This window comes from Pogona vitticeps, chromosome 2 (assembly GCF_051106095.1).
Source record: "Pogona vitticeps strain Pit_001003342236 chromosome 2, PviZW2.1, whole genome shotgun sequence".
NCBI lineage: Eukaryota > Metazoa > Chordata > Lepidosauria > Squamata > Agamidae > Pogona > Pogona vitticeps.
Window position 1 is genome coordinate 191,124,542 of NC_135784.1, and position 22,304 is coordinate 191,146,845.

Here is a 22,304-nt window from a genome sequence, read left to right on the forward strand (position 1 = left end):
CCAAACGATGTCACTTCAGTTTATGAACAGCGAGTAAGAGAAACCATGGAAACATGCTTTGAAACCTTTACATTATTAAAATCCCTGGAGAAGTGACAAATCACCTCTCAGCTGAAGCAAGGAACATAACTCTTATAAAGTCCACCATATTCAGAAGAGTTCACTTGGAAGGAATGACATTTGGTATTTCTCGCATTGTTCTAGAGTTGCTAACTATGCTGTAAGTTTTCTCAACTCACTGAGCCTTTCTGTAATATTACAAGTGGTCTTTTCTCCCCCAACTCCACCCGTGCCATCCCTTCCTATACATTCTCATGAGTTTTCAGTACCTTTTGGATTGGAAATGTTGTTCACATGCAACATATAATTCCTCCCTTGCATTGTATTATAGGATCTTTCAGTAAAGGTTAAAGACTCAGAAATCAATGCCGCTCTTTGTCATTCAGATTTGTTGCTCCACTGATGATGGCTACCCATACCGCAGTGAAGTTTACAACAGGTTATTAGAAACCACATGATCTAAGAAATGACAGCATATATCCTAATCAACAGAACTGATGCCAGAGAGAAAATGCACAAACATTTTTTCCAAAGGTCTTCTTCCCCACCATAATCCAGTGGCAAGGAATAATAAACATTGTCAGACATCCACTGACAATATCATCCATAGTTTTCTTTCTGTTCTGTGTTCCCAAATATACAATCATATTTTGCATGAAAATTGCCCCGTCTTAAAAAGTCTGCATTTTAGTATACCTGCCACTATGGTGCTCTCCTAATGAATCACAGAAATTCCATGATCTTGGAAATCACAACAGAAGTTGCTTAAGAGGAATTTTGGTTGCTACAGAACAGTGACTCCCACCCCTGGGTCTACAGATGTTTTTGGATTATAACTCCTGGAAATCCTGGCCCAGCACAGCTAGTGGTGAAGGCTTCCAGGAGTTTTAGTCCCAGAACATCTGGGGACGCAGGGTTGGGAACTACTGCTATAGAGTAACTGAATACTATACAGAAACTCCTCTGAATGTAGATCACTAAAAGATGCTTTGACAAAACAAGTGTCCAACTCAATGACACATGATCATTTTTCACAAGTTCTCTTTTTAAAACAGAAAGAGCAAGACAAAGCACTAGGGTGGGTGGGGATGTAGGGGGGGGCTGATCAAGACCGGGGTCGCATTGTGCAGAAGGTGGAATGTTCTGACCTGATCCCAGATGACATTTGTACTGATACCAATAGAAGTTTCCTTCCAGAACAAGTATCAGTGGGAGGAGAGCATTTTCATAAAGACAATAGCACATGCACCATGGTCATAATTTGGATCCTACCTCATTGGCCTGCTTTTTCCTTTTCAAAGACAAGTAATGCAAAATGCAATCACTCATTTCTTATTTTGTATAATTTAGCTGTCCCTGAGGTGTCCTAGTAAAAAACCGCTTCGGAAAAACATGCGTTCAGTTAGCTTTGTTGCCCAAATGCCTTTCCTGCTGCTTTATAGCTGTAGGGGAAAACAATCCTTTTAACTGCAAACAGGCCGTTGGCTCTTAAGGCACTGAAAAGAACAGCAGCCCTTGGCTCCTCTGTCAGCTAGATGAGTTGCGCAGGTACAAAGCAAGTTCATTTTCTCACAGCCTGCAGATGGTCAATGGACAGTCCTCTCACTTCATCCACACGGCTTTTGTGAATCTGGAAGGCAGGAGTTACCCAGCGGCCGCAGGAACACTGCTCACCCTGCCAGTGAAAGGAGCCCAACTTCAGTGTGCACTTTGGGCACAGAAGCTGCAAGAAAATTAGATAAGATTCATTGAGTATTCAGTCTCGCCTCTTACTACCTGCACAGGTATCCTTCACAACTAAATTATTATTTGCAGCTCTTTCCTAACAATTTCACTGGTCTGTTCAAATTCACACGGAATCTGTCCTTCTTGGCCTATTATACCATATTTTTCGCTCTATAAGACACATTCCCCCCCCCAAAAAAAAGTGGTGGTGGTGGTGAAAATCTGTGCGTCTTATGGAGCAAAGCTGGCGATTTTGCCCCCACTGGCCGCGTGGGGGGTGGGGGTGGGGGAGCCTCCCAAGGGTCCAAGTCTGCCTTCTAGGACCCTTGGGAAGCCCCCCCCCCACGGGGCCAGCAGGGGGCGAAATTGCCACCTTCTGGGACTCTTTTGAGGCTGGGGAAGCTTCAGAGGAGTCCCTGAAGGTGGCAATTTCACTCCCTCTGGCCCCGCGGGGGGTGGGGGGAGCCTCCTAAGGGTCCGAGTCTGCCTTCCAGGACCATTGGGAGGCTCCCCCCACACCCCACGGGGCCAGTGGGGCAAAATCGCCAGCTTCCAGGACCCTTTTGAGGCTTGTGAAGCTTCAGAGGAGTCCCTGAAGGTGGCGATTTTGCTCCCTCTGGCCCCGCGGGGGGGGGAGGGTGTTCATCCAAAGGGTCTGGGAACATACCCTAGGACCCTTTGGAGGCTCACCCTGCCCCCCACCCCCGCGGGGCCAGAGGGGGTGAAATCGCCACCTTCTGAGACTCTTGGAAAGCTTCAGAAAAGCCCCTAAAGGTGGCGGTTTCGCCCCCTCTGGCACCCGGGGGGACAGGGTGAGCCTCCAAAGGGTCCTGGAACACACCCTAGGGCCCTTTAGAGGCTCCCACCCACCCACCCACCCACGGGGCCAGAGGGGGCGAAATCGCTACCTTCTGGTACACTTTTGAGGCTTGGGAAGCTTCAGAAAAGTCCCTGAAGGTAATAATTTTGCCCCCTCTGGCCCCCGGGGGAGCTGGGGGAGCCTCCAAAGGGTCCTAGGGTGTGTTCCGTAAGACGGACCTCTCCATAAGGCTCACCAAATTTTTAGGAGAAGAAAACACATTATTTTTTCCTGTTTTCTTCTCCTAAAAGCTTGGTGCGTCTTGTGCGTCTTATGGAGCAAAAAATATAGTAGCTTCTGGAGCCCAGTTAACCAACTGGTGTCTTCATGGAAATTCCACCAAAAAGAACATTGCATTGATTTGTGGACTCTAGAAGGGTTTCACCAGTTTTTAATGTTTAGCAACAGCTTATCAGCATTACACATCATGATGTCCAGACTCTTTTTTGCAGTGATGAGAGAAATGCTGGGGATTCAGGGCTTAGCACAAAGCTCCACCAGTGAAACGCCATCTCTGTTGCAAAGGATACATTTGAACTGGAAAAAATTACTTTCTGCTCCTCAGAATGGCTCTCTGTCCATTTTCATTTGAACAGAACCACAGGCAAAACAGTAGATGCCAGAGAGGATAACCTAGGACATGGGAAGAAAAATGGCTTCTTTTCCAAACATAGCTCAATTTCCAACAATACAGCCATTAGAATGAAAGATTGCAGAGGGGATGAGGTGACCAAGAGGCCAACCCACACTGACACACAAATGCTGTATGTACGAGCACCACTACAGTGGAGTCTCAACTTACGTACGACTCCACTTACGAGTGTTTCGACCTACGGACTTCACTTCGACTTGCGGCCGGAGAATCGACCTACGGACCAGAATTTGGCGCTCTCCCTGCCTCCCCCTTCCAGTCCGTAGGCCGCAGGTCGTGCCTCCAGATGCTTTTCAGGGCTTCTCCGCCACCATGGAAGGCATCTCAGAGGTCCCCCACCGCTGCCAATAGTGGCTCCGAAGCACTATCGGCGGTGTGGGGGGGGACCTCAGAGATGCCTCCCATGGCGGCAGGGAAGGCCTCCGGAGGTTCCTCCCGCCGACTCAGGCTTTCCCAGGGTGGACCGGGCCTACTGGGGGAGGGCTTCCCCTGGTAGGCCCCGTCTACACCCTGGGAAAGCCTGGGGAGTAGACCGGGCCTACCAGGGGAAGCCCTCCCCTGGAAGGCCTAGTCTACCAGGCTTTCCCAGGCAGAAGACCGGGCCTACTGGGGGAAGCCCTCTCCTGGTAGGCCCGGTCCACCCTGGGAAAGCCTGCGTTTGCGGGCAACCTCTGAGAGGCCTCTGGCAGCGGCGCCGAGGCCTTGGAGTCCTCTGCAGCGGTGATGGCAGCGGCGGGCGACCCCTGGAAGGCTTCGGAAAGGTAAGTTCCCTTTCTAAATTTTTTTTTTTTGTGGGAGGGCGTTTTCTTGGGCAGGTTACGGATTAAATGGTTTTCAATGCATTCCTATGGGGAATGCATTTTTGACCTGTGGACTTTTTAACCTACGGACCCCGTTCCAATAGGGTAAAGGTCTAATAATGCAATAAAAGTGGGTTGTTTAAATAAAGGAGTTATAGTCTGAGAATTTATAAAACACATCCTTATTTTTCCACATTCAGCAACACAAAAGGTGTTCAAACATCCTTCTAAAGATTAAGAATAACTTTTTTTCCTCACCTGTCCTTCCATGACCCCTAAGAGCGCTGGCTCCATCCACTGTACAGGCTCAATGAAGTAAGACGTACACTTTGGCCGACTGCTATCGTGAAAGGATACAGGTTGTGAAAACCTCTTGTGAGCAAATGTTGCAGGTCCTTTGCTCTCATCATGAGACAAAATGCTTGAACCCCGAAAAAGCTGCCGCCTGTTCTCCAGAGACAAAGACAACAAAATAACCTGAAAAGATCTAGCAGCGACAGCAATTAGCAGATGTATGCTTCGTTGCATCCTTTAGTTATTTACTTATTAAGGCGTATGAAGTGACAAAAGAAGCAGAAATATGTTACATGGGAAACATATTTCTTATTGATAGAACCACAAGAAAGCCACCAAGCTGTACGTGTGGAATTAATAGAAGTTTATATTATACAGGTTTAAATCACAAAGCAAAAGCACTTGGGTACACTATGGTGTTTGCTATGGCTGTATTCACATCTTCTCCTCCAGTCACAAAGGACAGAAACAAATTTCCATGCTTGTAGAAATTAGCTTCCTGGCCACTTAAACTATGACTTGGTGACCCAGTTTTGGGGAAACAGACTCAGACCAGTTATTTTTGGGATTTACAGCCAGTTATTTTTGGGATTGAGCTCCGGTATCCATGCAGTCTACTCTGCAACATCTTTTTTCCTAATTACCACTGACACTCGGTCTGCCGGAGAAGCATCTTAGGACCTAGACAGAAAAATCTATGCATCTTGCGAAGGCAAATTTCTCCAGTGATCATCAACACCAGACCTGGGACTCACCTTTGGCTATCACCTCATTCTTTAGCATCTCCTGCAGAAAGCAATACTCTTTTGCTAGCTGCAAGACTGGTAATGTATGGCACTGATACTGTGTTTACTTCCTTTTCCTTTCTTTTTTTAAAGATCCCTCTGCCATTCCCTAACTTCCAGGTTCAGCCTCCTAAGACTCGGACGAATACAGTAAGTCCCTCCAAAATGGCTATCATTCTAATAAATGTATGTGGAGCTTCATACCTGCATTTTCTACACTTGTAAACAGTTTCATGACTTGGAATTTGATGTACATTATTTGGATCGACTGCAAAGACTTCTCGTGGTAAATCCGCTAGTTCTGAAAAAGAGGAAGCAGCAGCCCATTTACAAACTTGCAAGCAAGCATCACAAAACATTTAAAGCATTCTGCTCTTATTTTTTGTAATTTTCCTACACTAATCTTTAGCTACCAGCTCAGGGAAGTTTATAATAAATTCAGCTATTTTTTCAAGAACTAAAATACTGTAATAATATTATTATTAAATAATAATAACCAGCCAGAGTAGACCCTTGGTCTAGATGGGCAGAATAGAAATATCATACATACATACATACATACATACATACATACATACATACATACATACATACATACATACATACATACATACATACACACGTAAAGGTAAAGGTTCCCCTTGACAATTTTTGTCCAGTCATGTTCGACTCTAGGGGGCGGTGCTCATCCCCGTTTCCAAGCCATAGAGCCAGCGTTTGTCCGGAGACAATCTTCCGTGGTCACATGGATAGTGCGACTTAGACACGGAACGCTGTTACCTTCCCACCGAGGCGGTCCCTATTTATCTACCTGCATTTACATGCTTTTGAACCGCTAGGTTGGCAGGAGCTGGGACAAGTGACGGGCGCTCACTCCGTCATGTGGATCTTACGACTGCTTGGTCTTCTGACCCTGCAGCACAGGCTTCTGCGGTTTAGCCCACAGCACCACCACGTCCCTTTTACATACATACATACGTACATACATAATTTGTGTCTGATAAACCTTCTACTAAAACTTCCCAAGTAGGATTCCTACCATCCTTAAAAGAGGCTGGAATCTTATCTAGCCAATATTCAGTTTTATTTTTTGCTGATTTTAGGGGATGATTGAAAAAAGGCAACAGTCATATAAAAAGGCAGTTTACCGTGTTGTTCCATTAAAAAAACACCAAGACAGTGGTGTAATATGTTTATTACTCATTTGGCAGCTATGATGGTCAATAGCCATTGACAGCTCATCCTCCATGTATCTCTCCAACCCCCTTTCAGGGCCAACCCAGTTGCCAGCAATTGCTATCTGTGGTCGCAAATCCTAGTTTAATTCTGTGCTGTATAAAAACATACTTTCTCTTATCTGCTCTGAATCACTCACCTTTACCAAATATCCCCGGATGCTAATGTTAGAAGTGCAGAAGAAAAATTCTCCCTATACAGTTTTGCCACATCATGCATGATACTGTACACCTTTGCAATGCCCCCCCCACATACCTGCCTTCTCTCTAACTGAAAAATCACCAAACATTAACCTCACCTTGTGTGAGTAAGTGTTACTCAACTCCTTTGATCATTCTGGGTTGCCCATCCCTGCATCTTTTTGGTGCTAAACATCCATTCCCATTTGGAAGTGTACTAATAAGAAATGTATACAGAATTCCAAGAGCAGCTATGCCATACATTTACTTAAATGCTTTGTTATATTGACAGCTTTATTTCTGATTGATCTCCTAATAATCTTTCTGTGCAACCACATAGTAAATGTTTTCAACAAACTATCCACTGCCAGCTCAGACCCCATTGCCTGCCTGTGAAGTCAATTATTTTTGCCTCCTTTTGTGTATCACTCTGGACTTGTAAATGCTGATCCACATTCTCCACTTTAATGCCCATTTTAATGCTTGTTCGCTAATTTAGAAAGAAACCTGTGGAGCTTCTTTACTATCTCTTTTTGTTTTAATCATCTTGAACAATTTGGAATTGCCAGCAAAACTGACCATCTTGCTGCCCACCCTTACTCCAGATTAAAAATCACTTTTTGAGGAAAGTGCAATTTATCACATCATTTTGTTTAGTACCAAATTCTATTGAATCATAACTGGCATGAATAGGGGAAAACAGCCTAATTTCAAATCCATTTGAACACAGTTTGCTCCAACATGAAATCAATCTGTACGTAATAAATCCCAGCTCCCTTACCAGGATATTTCTCTGTAACCTTTTGTAAGCGATACTGCTTGTAGACAGGACTGGTCACATCAACTTCGCAGCCCATTTTTTCATACAGTTTCAGTTGCCACTCAAAACCTTCGTTGATTCTGGAGAGACAAGTCAAAAGAAAACTTCTCACATCCCACAGAACATCCATTTTTGTCCCCAGGAGAAAAGGAAAGAACAGTTATTAAGACAATAACCCACTTGGCATCAGGCTTGATGTCTTTGACGAAAGCATAGGCCTCTTCAAAAGACAGAGTATTGGCTTTCATTAAATAGGCAGTCACGACAGCCACGCTTCGGCTAACTCCAGCTTGACTGTAAAAAACAAAAACAAAGAGGGACGGATTTGTGAACGTGAACACACAGAGGAAAGCCAGACATCTCATAGTCTTCAAAACCTATCTGAGCTCAGAGATCTCCTGTCCCCTCCAGTAATTTTTCTCCTCCTTCCCAATTGCTCTTCTTGTCTGTCTTCTTTTTGCTGATACCTGTGACCCACACTGAGATACTTTTTTTTTTGGTGAAGAGTGCAATAAGAATACAATGAATAAATATGTCTTGCAAAAATCTGCCCATAAAAACTGCTGGCTACATTAGAAGTGTTGTGGAAGGTGTGATGGGGTATAAGTAGGTTTATATTGCTCTTGATTCAGGTCTTATTATGTGCAGAAAGTCCAATTTTGTGAATTATTTTACATTTTTTTAAAAATAACCCTGTCCTAGAGTATGGAAATTAGTTAAAAACTCACTGCCCACTCACAACTGTGGTATCAAAATTCCAGTATAGACTTGTTTTATAATACCTGGCTTCCTTTTATTCAGTATTATAATGATCACACTGACAACCCCCCAGCCACTCTTGCTGTTTATGGAAATATTTATTTATTTATTTATTTAACTTATATGCCGCCCACACTCCCCGAAGGTCTCTGGGCGGATATGTGTTAGTGGATATGTGTTATGTTACATTATGTTAACTGGCAATACCATTTGGTATGTTTACTATGTGGGGTTTGACAGTTTATAACTATTTTATGGTTTTGTATATTATATCTTACTCATTTTTTAAAATAACTCTGTCAATACAAATGCTAACACGCATACAATCCATTAACTCTGTATGAGTGATCGGGGATAAGGCTGATCATAAAACAATTATGCCCCATGGAAATATGGCAGATCAGCAGAAATCTGAGATTGATTTTAACTTCCTGCCAAAAATCCCACGCATAAAACTCTTGTGAGTGCAGCAATATCAAAGGGATAAATCCCACTGCTAGCCCTGAATAAGCTGGTGCCCAAACTTAGGACTGTTATCTGTTAGTTTGGTTTTGATGGCACCTAACACAACACCAAAAATTCATCTTAGCACTGAATTTGTTAAGCGCTGACTTAACCAATTCAGTTTATTCAATGGGCCTTCTCTAGCAGGAACAAAGAACTGGATTTACCCTTCATTGTCAAAGGAAATCCTGAAACATATGATACATTTAATAATTTTTGTGCGCCATCAAAGCAATTCTGACTTACGGTGACCCTTTTTCAGGGTTTTCCAGGTAGAGAACACTCAGAAGTGGTTTTCCATTCCCTTCTTCTGGGGGTGCCCTGGGACGGTGCAGCTTGCCCAAAGCTACAGAGGTTGGCTCTTCTCAGGGAGGCACTGTGGGGAATCAAACTCCCAACCTCTGCCGCCACAGCCAGATCCGTAACTCACTGAGCTATCCTGCCGCACATAATCTTACCTCTGCCCCTTTTCTCTCATCACAGCTTGGCTGATGGGAGCTCGTATCACCCTGAGAAATCTATAATGGCATTTTGCCATTCTGAGCACAGATGCCATTCCCCCCCCCCCCCCAGCTCCCGATTGCCCATGTTCGTTTGGGACAAAGGATGCAGCCAAAATCCCTTTGGAAGTCCAGGCAAATAATGTCTACTGGAACATGTGCCCCTAAGTCTGACACTCCCAAAGAACTGTTAGGGCCAGCAAGTCAAGATGTAGCTTTAATAGATACCATGTGGATTCTTAAACGCATCAGGGATTTCCACTCCTGGCCCACGGGGTTCCAACCCAATGACCCATTACCAGCCTAATTCCACTACATAATAACCCTGCGGCTAAATATTTCATTCTTTGTAGCTCCCCCAATGTCAGATGCCGCAGAAAACACCAGATGCCTGATGACATGACTTTTAATCCATGAGATTCTTTTTTACAACAGAGCCCTAAAACAACACGAAGCTGTAAATTACTGTGCCTAAACATAACAGGCATCCAAGAGCCAGTGAATATGTAGTATGAAACTGGCATTTCCATGTTTCCGTATGTCTGACGTATGTCATATATACATAGGCAGATACATATATACATACACATATACGTATACATACATCTATATATACATATATATTTATATGTATATATGTATATGTACATATGTGTATGTGTGTGTGTATATATATATATATAGTGTGTGTGTGTGTGTGTGTGTGTGTGTGTGTGTACAGCCGGACCACACACCCACGGTGCTTCCAGCCCCTGCGTCTCCTCCCGCCCCCCCCCCCGCCGCCTCCGCCCCCGCCCCCGCCTCCCAGCCTCGGCCACTGACCAGCGCACCAGGACGCCGCCGCCCCGCTCCCGGGCTCCGCCGATGAAGGCAACGCAGTCGTCCAAGCGGCTCAGCAAGTCGCTCTCGGGCTGATCCAGCAGCGGCACGTGCAGCACAGCCTCGAGACCGGAAGCAGAAGCAGCAGCGGCCTCGGGGGGCTCCGAGTCCTCCACCACCAGCAGCGCCCTGACAGCAGCATCCCCGACGCACTCGGGCCGGCTAGGGTCGCGGGCGCTCAAGTACAGGCCAGGCAGCACCAACACCGCGGCCATCCCAAGGCTGGCCACGGCCTCTCATCTCCCTTTCCCCGCCCGTCAAATTCCGGCAGTCCCCGCCCACTTTTGGAGAAGAGAACGGGCGCGCGTGCGTGCGCGCTCACGCCCGCCCTCTTGTCTTTGGCAAGCTGGCGGGGGACCTAGAGTGGGCACCATAAACTTATAAGGTAGAAGTGTTCGCTGCCGCGGTAATTCCTGGTTCCCACGCTTTGGGCCTCACCGGACGGAAGCGGGAGCGGGCAAGGGAAGACCCAAAGGCGGAAACGGGGTTTCTTTCGACTCGAACATCCATTTGTCCTCTTTACTCAACTTTTTAAAAAGCCGTTGTAATATTTTATGCGACACACACACACACGCATTATAGAAATGTGAATGTAAAATATAAACTCTCTAGAAAATGGGAGGAGCAAAGAAGGAACCATTTTAAAGGCCTATTACGGCCGCTCTGATGTGCCGTATCTTTTAGGGGGAAAAAAAATTAAAACATTGAAAACTTCCTCTAAGAACGAGGGGGGGCTCCTTTATTTTTCTTTCTTTTCTTAAGGGAGGCAGGCCATATATAGAGCTTGGTTTAACTGTATGCACCGCCCTCACACAGCCCCTGACAGACTAGCCATGAGAGAATATCTGATCCTTGACAGAGAAAAAAGAATGACTTAAAGCAATCTAAAAAGAGACCAGTCCATACTCTAGTTTTTCAACAAATAAGGCCTCATCAGTTTTGCAAGCATATAAGGAAGAGGGATAGCATGTTGGGAGTCTTGTGTTACAGGTGTTTTTTTGGGCACTGTGTGGGAACAAAAATAGCAATTAAAATTGACATCACTACCTACAATACTGTAATTTTAAAAATGGTAAACTAAGTTAATTTAGACAGTGGAATCAAAAGCTCATTAGATCACGTATGTAGCAAATCTGAGTTTCAAAGTAGTTGAAGATGTTATGTACCATCAGTTTGCCTCTGGCTTATGGTAACCCTAAAGTCTTATTAGTAACAGACATGCTTATGTCTTTTACACTAAAGTCTGTGCCTTCCCTTCTTCAGCCAATCCATCTCCTGTTCCATCTTCCTCTTAACTTGTTGCCTTCATGTCTTCCTCATACTTGCACAACGGTTGTGTTATTGACAGAAGAAGAACTTGAAGGAACCAGGAATGGCTTTTTGTGTAGCTAGACTGTGGGCTTTGTTCTGTTAAATATTCAAAACAAATTTCTAGGGAAATTTCCGATTGCATGCCCTAGCTAGCTTCAACAGACTGGGCAGCAAGCTTTTTCCATATAGTGTAGTCCATATGGAGGCCCCATATGTAGATGGGCTAATACCCTAGTCATAGAAACTCAGGAATGATCACTAGAAGGCTGCTACCTGATCCAGCCACATAGTGAAAAATGACATCAGTTGTTATTTTAACTGTTAATGCACTGGCTTTCAAATAACTTCAGAGTTATTGATACAAATGAACTTCCTGTAGTTGCTTATTACCCAACTGCCACCAATATTTCTCAATTCTCTTTCCAAACACAATTATTTTAGTTTTAGAATAACTAGCCAAATTCATATTACTGTATTTACATACACCAGTGTAGGTCAAGCAGTGTAAATCTCAGCCCTGAGTTATCACTAGTTAGAGGCCAAAGTTTGTATTCCTTTTTGCACTCCAAGTCACAAGTGTGATGCGCTATGAGGAATGCAACAACTGACTCCTTAACTAGGGATGATTCAGACTTCACACTTTTTGACTTAACACACTTAAGTGATAGAATTCTGGCCTTTAACTTGGAGGAGTTCCTTGGCACAGTGTCTAACGTTCTCAGCATCACCAGCATACAGTAAAATGGCCATGCCCCTATTTTTTGGGTGAAGAGCAAAACAAATCCACAACTGAAGAGAATACTATTAAGATAATTTGAATAGGAGAGGTATTAGTCAGTAGCCCTGGTGCACTCAATTATTAAAAGGGATGATTTGAAGGGACATCTGCTTGCAGTGGCCTTGACATGTAGACAAGAATCTAACTTCTAAACAACCTTATTAACTATCTTTAGGAGAGTCTGTTTGTGCCACAGATCTGTATGGGACAAGGAGTCAAAGATGTCCCCCCCCCCCAAAAAAAAATAATCTACAAAAGAAGTTTAAAGGAAGTTTCTGGAAAAGAATATTGTGTCTGCTTTTCTCTTCTGTGGCTTCTTTGAACTTCTTTTTCATTTTATTTAACACCTGGTTTCATGAGGCTGGTTTCAGCCGTTTGGTTTCATGTATTTTTCTCACAGTCCCCAAAATAGATGTTTCTCAGTTTCGTCCACATTCCTCCCTACTGCAGGTATTTACGTCTTTGCTGTCTTTGTTTCCATGCAAACATAGTTATTTATTTATTTATTTATTTACAATATTTTTTAGCCGCACCATTGCCAGTGGCTTCTGGGCGGCGTACAACATTAAAACCTAAAAACATTAAAAACATTTCAAGAGACCGTATAAAATACTATATATTAAAATATTTCTTAAAACATTAAAACATTAAAATTAATTAATTAAAATGCTGGGTGAACAGAAAGGTCTTTGCCTGGCGCCGAAAGGCCAAGAGTGTCGGAGCCAGGCGGATCTCTCTAGGGAGGGTGTTCCAAAGTTGGGGGGCAACAACCGAGAAGGCCCTATTCCGACATGCCATCCCCTTCACCTCTTTCAGGGATGGCACCTTCAGAAGGGCCTCCTGGCCTGATCTTAGAGGACGGGCAGGCACATATGGAAGAAGGCGGTCCTTTAGGTAACCAGGTCCTAAGCCGTTTAGGGCTTTATATGTCAAAGTAAGCACTTTGAATTGGGCCCGAGCAGCAACCGGCAGCCAGTGTAAATTTTTCAGAACCGGCGTGATATGAGTCCGTGCGGCGGCACCACTTACCAGCCGCGCAGCCCGGTTCTGTGCCAGTTGCAGTCGTCGGACCGTCTTCAAAGGTTGCCCCACGTATAGCGCATTGCAGTAATCCAGTCTGGTTGTTACCAGTGCATGAGTGACTGCTGCCAGGCTCCGCTCATCCAGGTAAGGGCGAAGTTGATATATTCTCCGCAGCTGTAAGAAGGCACCCCTGGACACCGAGTCCACCTGGGCTTCCAAGGTCAGACTGGGGTCAAGGAGCACCCCCAAGCTGCGGACCCTATCCTTTAGGGGGAGTGTGATCCCGTCTAAGGTAGGGAGATGGCCCTTTAACCTATCTGGCGGGGCACCTACCAGCAGCACTTCAGACTTGTCTGGATTGAGCCTCAGTTTATTGACCCTCATCCAGACCATTATTGAGTCCAGGCACGAGTTCAGAACGGTGACTGCCACACCTGGATTGGTAGAAAATGAGAGGTAGAGCTGGGTGTCGTCAGCATATTGCTGACTCCTCAGCCCAAACCTCCTAACGACCTCCCCCAGCGGTTTCATGTAGATATTGAACAGCATGGGGGACAGTATAGAGCCCTGAGGAACCCCATGACGCAACCGCCATGGGTCAGAGCTACTGTCCCCCAGCACCACCTTCTGGACTCGATCAGCCAGGTAGGAACGGAACCACTGTAAAACACTGCCTCCAATTCCCATCCCAGCCAGTCTGTCCAGAAGGACACCATGGTCAATGGTGTCGAAAGCCGCTGAGAGGTCCAGGAGAATCAACAGGGATGCATTACCCCTGTCTTTCTCCCGGCAAAGGTCGTCAAACAGGGCGACCAAGGCAGTTTCCGTCCCATAACCCGGCCTGAAACCCGATTGAAATGGATCTAGATAATCCGTTTCATCCAGGAGAGCCTGGAGCTGCTCAGCCACCACACGTTCCAACACCTTGCCCAGAAAAGGGAGGTTTGCTATTGGACGATAGTTGTTCACTAGACCTGGATCCAGATTAGGTATTTTTAGGAGTGGGCGAATCACTGCCTCCTTTAATGGGGCAGGAACCACTCCCTCTCTTAACGAGGAGTTGATGACCTCCAGGATCCAGGTGCAAACTCCCCTGGCAGATTTCTTTATTAGCCATGATGGGCAAGGGTCGAGTTGTGTAGTGGTGGCACGAACCGATCCAAGCACCCTGTCCACATCCTCAGGTCGCAACAACTGAAACTCATCCAATAAATTATGACATAAGTCCGGAGCACTGAACACAACCATGGGCTCTGCATCAACAATGGAGTCCAAATCTTTGCGAATCTGAGCAATTTTTCCCTCAAAGTGTGTAACAAATTCGTTACAGCGAGCCACTGAGGAGTCCAGGACCTCCACCGAACCATTAGGTTGAAGAAGGTCCCGGACCACTCGAAATAGCTCTGCTGGACGACACACCGAGGAAGCAATACGGCTGGAGAAATACTGGCGTTTCGCCAGCCGTATTGCCACAGAGTAGGCCCGATAATGGGCTCTAAGCTGTGTTTGGTCATAGTCGCAGCGATATTTCCTCCATCTGCGCTCAAGCCGTCTCCCCAACCGTTTCATGGCCAAAAGCTCCTCTGTGTACCATGGAGCCTTATAGGCTCTGCGGGCAGGGAGAGGGCACCTAGGTGCGATCGTGTCAACCGCCCGGGCCATCTCCTTGTACCACAAGGCAACCTGGGCTTCGACAGGAGCGCCGACCATATCAGCTGGAAACTCCCCTAGAGCATTCAGGAATCCTTCAGGATCCATAAGTCTCCGGGGGCGGATCATTTTAATTGATCCCCCACCCCTGCAGAGGGTAGTAGTGGCTGAGAGTCTAAATTTTACCAGGAAATGGTCCGACCATGACAACGGAGTCAAAGATAAATCCACCACATCCGGACCACTATCCCCCTGTCCCGTAGAGAATACTAGGTCAAGTGTATGGCCTTTCCCATGAGTCGGGCCGATGACATGTTGAGACAGCCCCATGGTTGTCATGGCGGCCATGAAGTCCTGAGCTGCCCCTGATAAAGTGGCCTCGGCACTTTAGTTGTGGATAATAACACATTTTTAAAAAGAAAATGAAACTACCCCCATGTACTTTCTGTTTAATGCATTCTTTGTACAATCCGATTTCGTGTGTGTGTGTGTGTGTGCGTGTGTGCGCGTGTGTGCGTGTGTGCGTGCGTGCACGTGCTACCAAAACGCACTGTTTCAGGCCCTTTTATTAAACCAATAATACATATAGTGGCTTGGTATTATGGGTACAATAAGCCCTATGAAATGTAGTTATGCAATAAAAGTTCTGTTTGTCCTGCAGTGGTCCAGCTGAAATCTGTATTTCTGCTGAAGATCCAAAGGTATGGCAGATCTTCTCATGTGCATGTTACATTAATCAGAAGGTCCACATTAGAACATTATGTGCCTTTACCTTTCTCTAAGGCAGTGGTTCTTAACCTTGGGTTACTCAGGTGTTTTTGAACTGCAACTCCCAGAAACCCCAGCCAGCACAGCTGGTGGTGAAGGCTTCTGGGAGTTACAGTCCAAAAACACCTGAGTAACCCAAGGTTAAGAACCACTGCTCTAAGGTAAAGGCACCTTTACCTTAAAGGCACCATTAAGGGTCAACCTTAACAATGCAAGAAATCCCCTGTTTAATTTCTTGGAATTCCCCTTAACATTTGGTTTGGTCTACTGCCTGCTTAGCAGTTCAAGGTGAAGCCTGGTTGACTTGAAGCAGAAGGAGTCCTTTACCATTTTGTGAGACAATTTCTAATGAACACATCACTACAAAGCATATGAGTTTCATCTCATGTGAAAGTACGAGGCTATGCCTATCTGTATTCATTGTAAGGTCTCATCTGCACTAACAAAGTGACATTCAAATGTCTATTATATGACTAATAGGCAATGCTGCATGGTTTAATTTAGCAAAAGCTGACTGCTATATGAGCTGAATTCTAATTCTCTCTTGTTTGAGATTGGAATGCCCAATCTCTAAATCAAGGAAAACAAAGAGCTTGCAACATATCAGACTTTCCAACTGTAGTATGATATCAGAGAACCTAATATTTAAATTATTTGCCTATCCATGTACATTGGCGTGGATGTTCTCTGAATCCTGGGTTCTGAAGCTAAGTCCCTTCAGTTTTTTCTCTACATTAAAACATGTACAGCTTATACATGCATCAAGAAATGTTTTCCTTGGCACCAGGATCACCATCACCACCAAAACAAGAGCTGTAGGTCGGGTGGTTGGGAAAGGGTCCTTCAACTATTAGAGAAGATTTAGTAAAATGTATCTGCCAAGAGCTTCCTTGTTGCATCATACCATCTTCTGTGAAACATTTTCACCAAATGTTTCAACTGACATTGCGATACTTCTCCACACTCTGTGCTTGTTTTATTCACAGAATGTTACCCATCTTAGCACAACTGGAAATCCACACTACTGATTTATACTCTTCAAGTCTGAACCCAGAGACACCCTCTTGGTATATGTTCAGAGCATAGCCCCTCCCAGTTTCCCCTGTTACACCTCCCGTCTGATTTTCCATGCACAGTACAACGATGCTTGTAAATGGAGGCATAGTTTACTCTCTGGTGTGTTATGTTTCACTTCCTTCCTCAGCTGGATGTGCAACTATCTTGACCATAGATCGAGGCCCACAACAGAATCCAGCACTGCAAAGGGCCTGGTGGGCAATAAGAACAACACTTGTAGCTGTCTTTTAAAAAGGAGTATAAAATCTAAATGTAGGCAGTGGATTAGATTAATTTTTGAAACTGGATTAATTTTTATGTCTTTCTAGTGCTTTCTCCCCAACTCGCCTCTTGATGTCCCATATTTTATGCAGAGTCTTTACAACAAGGGCCATAGGAGGCAATTTACCGAAGTAGTTTTAAGTCGTGACATATGAGTAACTTTTGCCATTGGTGTCAGAAAGTCTAAGTGTAAATAAGGCTAGGCCTCCTGAGCATTCCCTCATCCTTTTCTAAGAGAGGTTATTTAACAATTGTCCAGTCTAAATTCCTTCCACCATCTGTGTCGGCAGCTACTGGTCTTGGGATCATCAAGAGAATGGTGACTTCTTAAGTCGCTAGTCAACATACTGCTCTGGCTTCTGCCATTCACAGGGTTGCTGTTTATTTTTATAAATGTGATGGGTTCTTAGTCTGGATCGTGTTTCTGAAACAGTCAGTTCATATTACTGAAACTTGTTTTGCTTTGTGCCGTGCTGCTTGAGGTTACCTTGGTGCATTGCATTGAAGAATCTAAGCCAGCTGGTACATGCCAGACATTGTTACCCAAGTAGGTTGAATATGTAGGGATAATGGGAAGGTTGAAACATTTGCACAATAATGTTGCTTCTTTTCCAAATCTTGGCTGGATTTCTGTTGACCACACATATTCCTGGACCTGAAGCTCCTTAATGATGTCAGAGAAGGGCCTTCCAACTGTGGACTTAATTGGATTCTCTGTAAGGAGGTGCTATAGTTCACTATGGCAGTTATGAACTGACCATGATGAATGGATACTATCTCCCAGTTATTTGTTGGTGTGACAGAACCATTTTCCCCCCAAATTCTACTCCGAAATGACCTTTCAATTTTTTTTTCATCCAGGATCCCCAGGATTCTAATGGATCTTCTAAAATGTCTGTTTGCTTTCCCATTAGTGCTGGCTCTTCCCTGCAGATACTCTGAAAGGATTGTCAGTTCACTCAAAATGTCATAGAGAAGAGCTAAGTCAAGCAGAAATTGTTTGGAACACAAGTGGTTATTACAGTCCATTGAAAGAAGAGTTAGCTGCTTGTGATCAATTTCCATCCTCACCAGCAAACCTGAAGTATAAACACAGAGAGGAATAGCTTTCCCAAACTGCTGAAATAGGCCGAAAGGAATGTGCAACCCATCTAGTATCCAGGACCTTGCTAATTCCGCTTCTTTGTTCATCCAGCTTCTCAGAACATTTTGTAAGCCATCTTTGGTTTTGGGGTGACTTGCCATAAAACACACAGTAATAATTCACACCAAATAGCTAACTCTAAACTAGGGTTCAGAGGCACTGCCATACAATAATGTTAGGACATATTGCAGAAAGATTGGTTCCCTCCACCTGGCACTTACTATCCCGGTGGTAAGTGATGGGGAGGGGACCCAACTTCCTGCAACATGCAGGCCGAAGAGGCAGGATGCCTGCGATGGCTGCCATGTTGAGTCCTTTCCTCTGAGGTGTCCTTGCACTGGAGGAGTTCCAGGGGCAAGCACTTCTCGCTGTCCAATTGGGAATTTCTAGCAGTGGTTCCAGGAGGTGTCCCCACCTGGGTTTGGCTAGGATTTAAAAGCCCACCCTGTGAAAGACTGTTGCCACACAGATCCTTGTGTATCTTTTTAGGCATAGAAAGCTCTTGAGGGAGGGAGAAAGATGATCTTGCCAAGAAGGGATGGCCACCAACCCATCCGCTATAGATTGCAGTCACCATTGCTGGGAGAACTCCATGGAATATGCTGGTTGCCTTTCAAGGTCAGGTTGTTTCATGCAGTTTCCACAGTTGCGTTTTTCGGGGCCCTCCAACTGAGGGAGTTGGTGGCATCCTCCAAACAGGACACCACCATGAGGGCACTGTGCAGAGGAGATGTGCTCATGAGTAGGGATACCATGATAATTTGCAACTGTACATCTAAGACCAACCAGAAAGTGTTGGGGAACCAAATTAGAACTGCAGAGCTGGAAGGAACCCTATGGATCATCTAGTCCAGCCCTCATCAAGGATGCACAGTGGAGCATCGAACTCCCAACATCTGGCTCCACAGCCAGATAATGAAACCACAGAGCTATCCAGCACAGTGCTAAGGAAGGCAAACAACCATGCCATTTGTCCTGTCAAGGCAATGAACAGGTTTCTGTTCTACAGCCTCAGTCCATAGGCTTGTTATTTGTCAACTCAAATGGCCCCTGCTAACTTGCTTCCACACATCCGTCCGGGGTGTGGCACAGTGAAGGGTCACTCTTTTCAGATTAGGGCAGCAACATCTGCAGCTGAGGGCTTGGCTACACATTGTAATATTCCTGGTGCTGTATTGGGTTTAGCGCACTTGAAATCAATTTAAGAATATCTGCCTACACAAATGTGCTAAGCGAACATATATTTTTTTGTCGGAAAGCAAGTTTTTTAAAACACCCACAAGGGGATTTTAATTTTAACTTAGTTATGAATGGGATATAATTTGAATAGTTTTGGCATGTGTGAATGCCTGTGTCAGAGTAAGTAGTGTGTGGGGTGGGGGGTTCTGCCGAAATGGGTGCCATGTGAAAGGGGATGTGCACTGCAATCCAAACACTTCCTCTCTTTTTAATTATCCATTTCTATTCTATTGCTGCATCAATCTAGCTCCACACCAGTTCAAAAGTTTTTTAAATTAAATATTTGAAAAGCAAGGAGACTGTGGACAAGGTGCTGAAAATGTCACCCCCACAGCTGCACTAAAACTCACGATTCTTGCTCTTCTGACCCCCTTCCTGGAAATTTCACCTCACTGGAATACAGACTGCACCTTCCCTCTTGGCTCCACAGAGCTTCTGGAAGTTGAAGCAAGTGGGGTGGCTGGTCTTCAGAGTAAGAGGAGTCGCTACCAACTACTCCCCCACCTGGGAGAAGCTTTTATTGAGTGAAAGACTGGTGGGCACTCCTCCTCCACATCTGCATACAATGTAAAGGCAAGAGATGAGGGTGCATTTTCCATGAGGACACACACCGACACAGAACCGTGTGCCATTATATATGTGAAGATTCTCAGTCATCCTGGTGAGGTTATCTGGAAGATGAGTCATCGCAGCTGGACTTCTTTCTTATTATATTGAAAAGTTTTGCTACTCATCCAAGCAGCTTCTTCAGTCTGAGGAGAGTTGTTATGAGACTCCTGATATACTCTCTGTGTTGGTTTCACTTCACTATTCAGACCAATGTGGAGGATATACAATATACCACAGAAGTGAGTACACCTGCTCACAATTCATAAATATTTTAGTATATCTTTTCATGTAATAACATTGAAGAAATGACACTTGGCTACAATGTAAAGCAGTGAGTATACAGCTTGTACAGGAGTGTAAATGTGCTTTCCCCTCAAGATAACACAACACACAACCATTAATATCTAAACCGCTGGCAACAAAAGTGAGTATACCCCTAAGTGACAATGTCCGAATTTGGCCCAAGTAGCTATTTTCCCTCCCTGGTGGGAGGTGCCATATGGAACTTCCAGTGACCAGTCTGGGAAAGTGAGAGTGATAACACCTGCTCCCCATTCACACCTGAGACTTGTGACACTAATGGGTATCATGACATCGGGGAGGGACAATGGCTATTTGGGCCCAATTTGGACATTGTCACTTAGGGGTGTACTCACTTTTGTTGCCAGCAGTTTAGACATTAATGGCTGTGTGTTGCGTTCTTTTGAGGGGACAGCACATTTACACTGTTATACAAGCTGGAGACTCACTGCTTTACATTGTAGCCAAGTGTCATTTCTTCAGTGTTGTCACATGAAAAGTTATACTAAAATACTGTATTTATGATATGTGAGGGGGTGTACTCACTTCTGTAATACCACATCAGGGATCTCCTACCAACTCTCCCCAGACTGAAGAAGCTACTTGGATGAGTAGTGAAACATTTCAACCTAATAAGAAGTCCAGTTGCCATGGCTCAACACGTGGCATTATATTGATCTAAAAAACACAAACCAGATCATGATTCAATTCAACAGTGTAACCAAGCCTGTAGTCAGGGTTCCCACAGGACAATGTCAAGGCATCATTGTCCCTATCTTGATGTTGGGGCACTCACCACTTTGGTGCACGCGCTCGTAATCTCAAGATTAGACTACTGTAATGCACTCTACGTGGGGCTACCTTTGAGGCTGCTGCGGAAACTTCAGGTGGTGCAGAACGCGGCGGCCAGACTCCTTAGTGGGGTGAAAAAATTCCAACATATCTCACCCACTCTGGCCGCATTGCACTGGCTGCCCATCCGATTCCGCATCGACTTCAAGGTGTTGATGCTCACGTACAAAGCCCTAAACGGTTTAGGGCCTCGATATTTGGCGGAACGCCTTCTACCACCAAGTTCTACCCGTGTCACTCGCGCGAGCCAGGAGGTGAGGTTGAGGAGCCTAACGCCGAGGGAGGCCCGGAAGGAGAAGACAAGAAATCGGGCCTTCTCGGCGGTGGCTCCTCGCCTCTGGAACAACCTTCCCCCGGACATTCGCGCGGCCCCCTCGCTGGGTATTTTTAAAAAGCAATTAAAGACAATGATGTTTCGGCAGGCCTTCCCCCCCACCCCCCCTTAGCTAATCCTGATTTTCCTTTTTTCTTTTTCTTAGTTTATAATTTTATGGTTGAAAGTTTTCTTCTTTGTAAATTCGTTTTTAGTCATTGTTGTACCCCTGTTGTGAGCCGCCTAGAGTGGTCTATTGACTAGATAGGCGGGATATAAATAAAATGAAATGAAATGAAATTAAATTAAATTAAAAATTAAATTAATCAGGCCAGTGGTGGCCAGCTGTGTAAAAAAGGTACATCAGGCCACAGCCAGCATTTTATCATTAGGAAAAAAACCCACCACTCTTCCTTCTTCTTCTTCTTCAGTTACAGTCAGTGTGGTGCATACAGCTATTTGGGCTCTGTATTGTGTACTGGGCCAAACCGTATGTGTCCAGAGCAGAATGAGGTTCCCATTTTGGATTGGGAGATCAGATATATGTCGGATGGTGTGACCTCAAGGGGATGTACTGGGCGTTGCTGATGCCCATGATGAAGATGTGCCTGCTATCTGAGGAGCTGCTGCTCTACCTAGGAGAAACATGACCTCCCAATATGTAAGACTTGATGTTATCTAGGGAGGAAGACCTGCCGCTGATGCCTAATATGGTTGGACCTTCTGGCAAGATGTGTCTGATGCAAGGCTGAGCATCCAGGGAAGAGTAGATTTGACATGATGGAAAGTCACACAGGTGGGGGGCCACACCGTTGGGGGGGCAGTTTATGGATTCATCATTTGGGCATTGCTTATTTAAACCCAGATTTCTATTTGGATAACAGCGTGCATTTGTTAGACAGTGGTCAGGAAATCTGGATGTGGGAT

The 22,304-nt window shown here is 45.0% G+C and overlaps 1 protein-coding gene across 4 annotated transcripts in view; it reads right to left on the reverse strand.

Annotated features, from left to right (window-relative positions):
- DUSP12 (dual specificity phosphatase 12) overlaps positions 1-10,324 on the reverse strand; it is a 37,656-nt gene extending 27,332 nt beyond the window's left edge. The window contains exons 1-6 of one of the 4 annotated variants that reach the window (XM_072991736.2): positions 9,996-10,323; positions 7,591-7,704; positions 7,372-7,490; positions 5,380-5,476; positions 4,355-4,546; positions 1,386-1,783 (exon numbers count right to left, since the gene is read on the reverse strand). In XM_072991736.2, coding sequence (XP_072847837.2) covers positions 4,372-4,546; positions 5,380-5,476; positions 7,372-7,490; positions 7,591-7,704; positions 9,996-10,267 — 777 coding nt within the window. In that variant the 5' untranslated portion in view covers positions 10,268-10,323 and the 3' untranslated portion in view covers positions 1,386-1,783; positions 4,355-4,371. Of the gene's footprint in view, positions 1-1,385; positions 1,784-4,354; positions 4,547-5,379; positions 5,477-7,371; positions 7,491-7,590; positions 7,705-9,995 lie in introns of those variants that run through there. The other 3 variants (XM_072991734.2, XM_072991737.2, XM_072991735.2) reach the window with 3 other exon arrangements.
- Between the last annotated feature and the right edge of the window lie 11,980 nt (positions 10,325-22,304).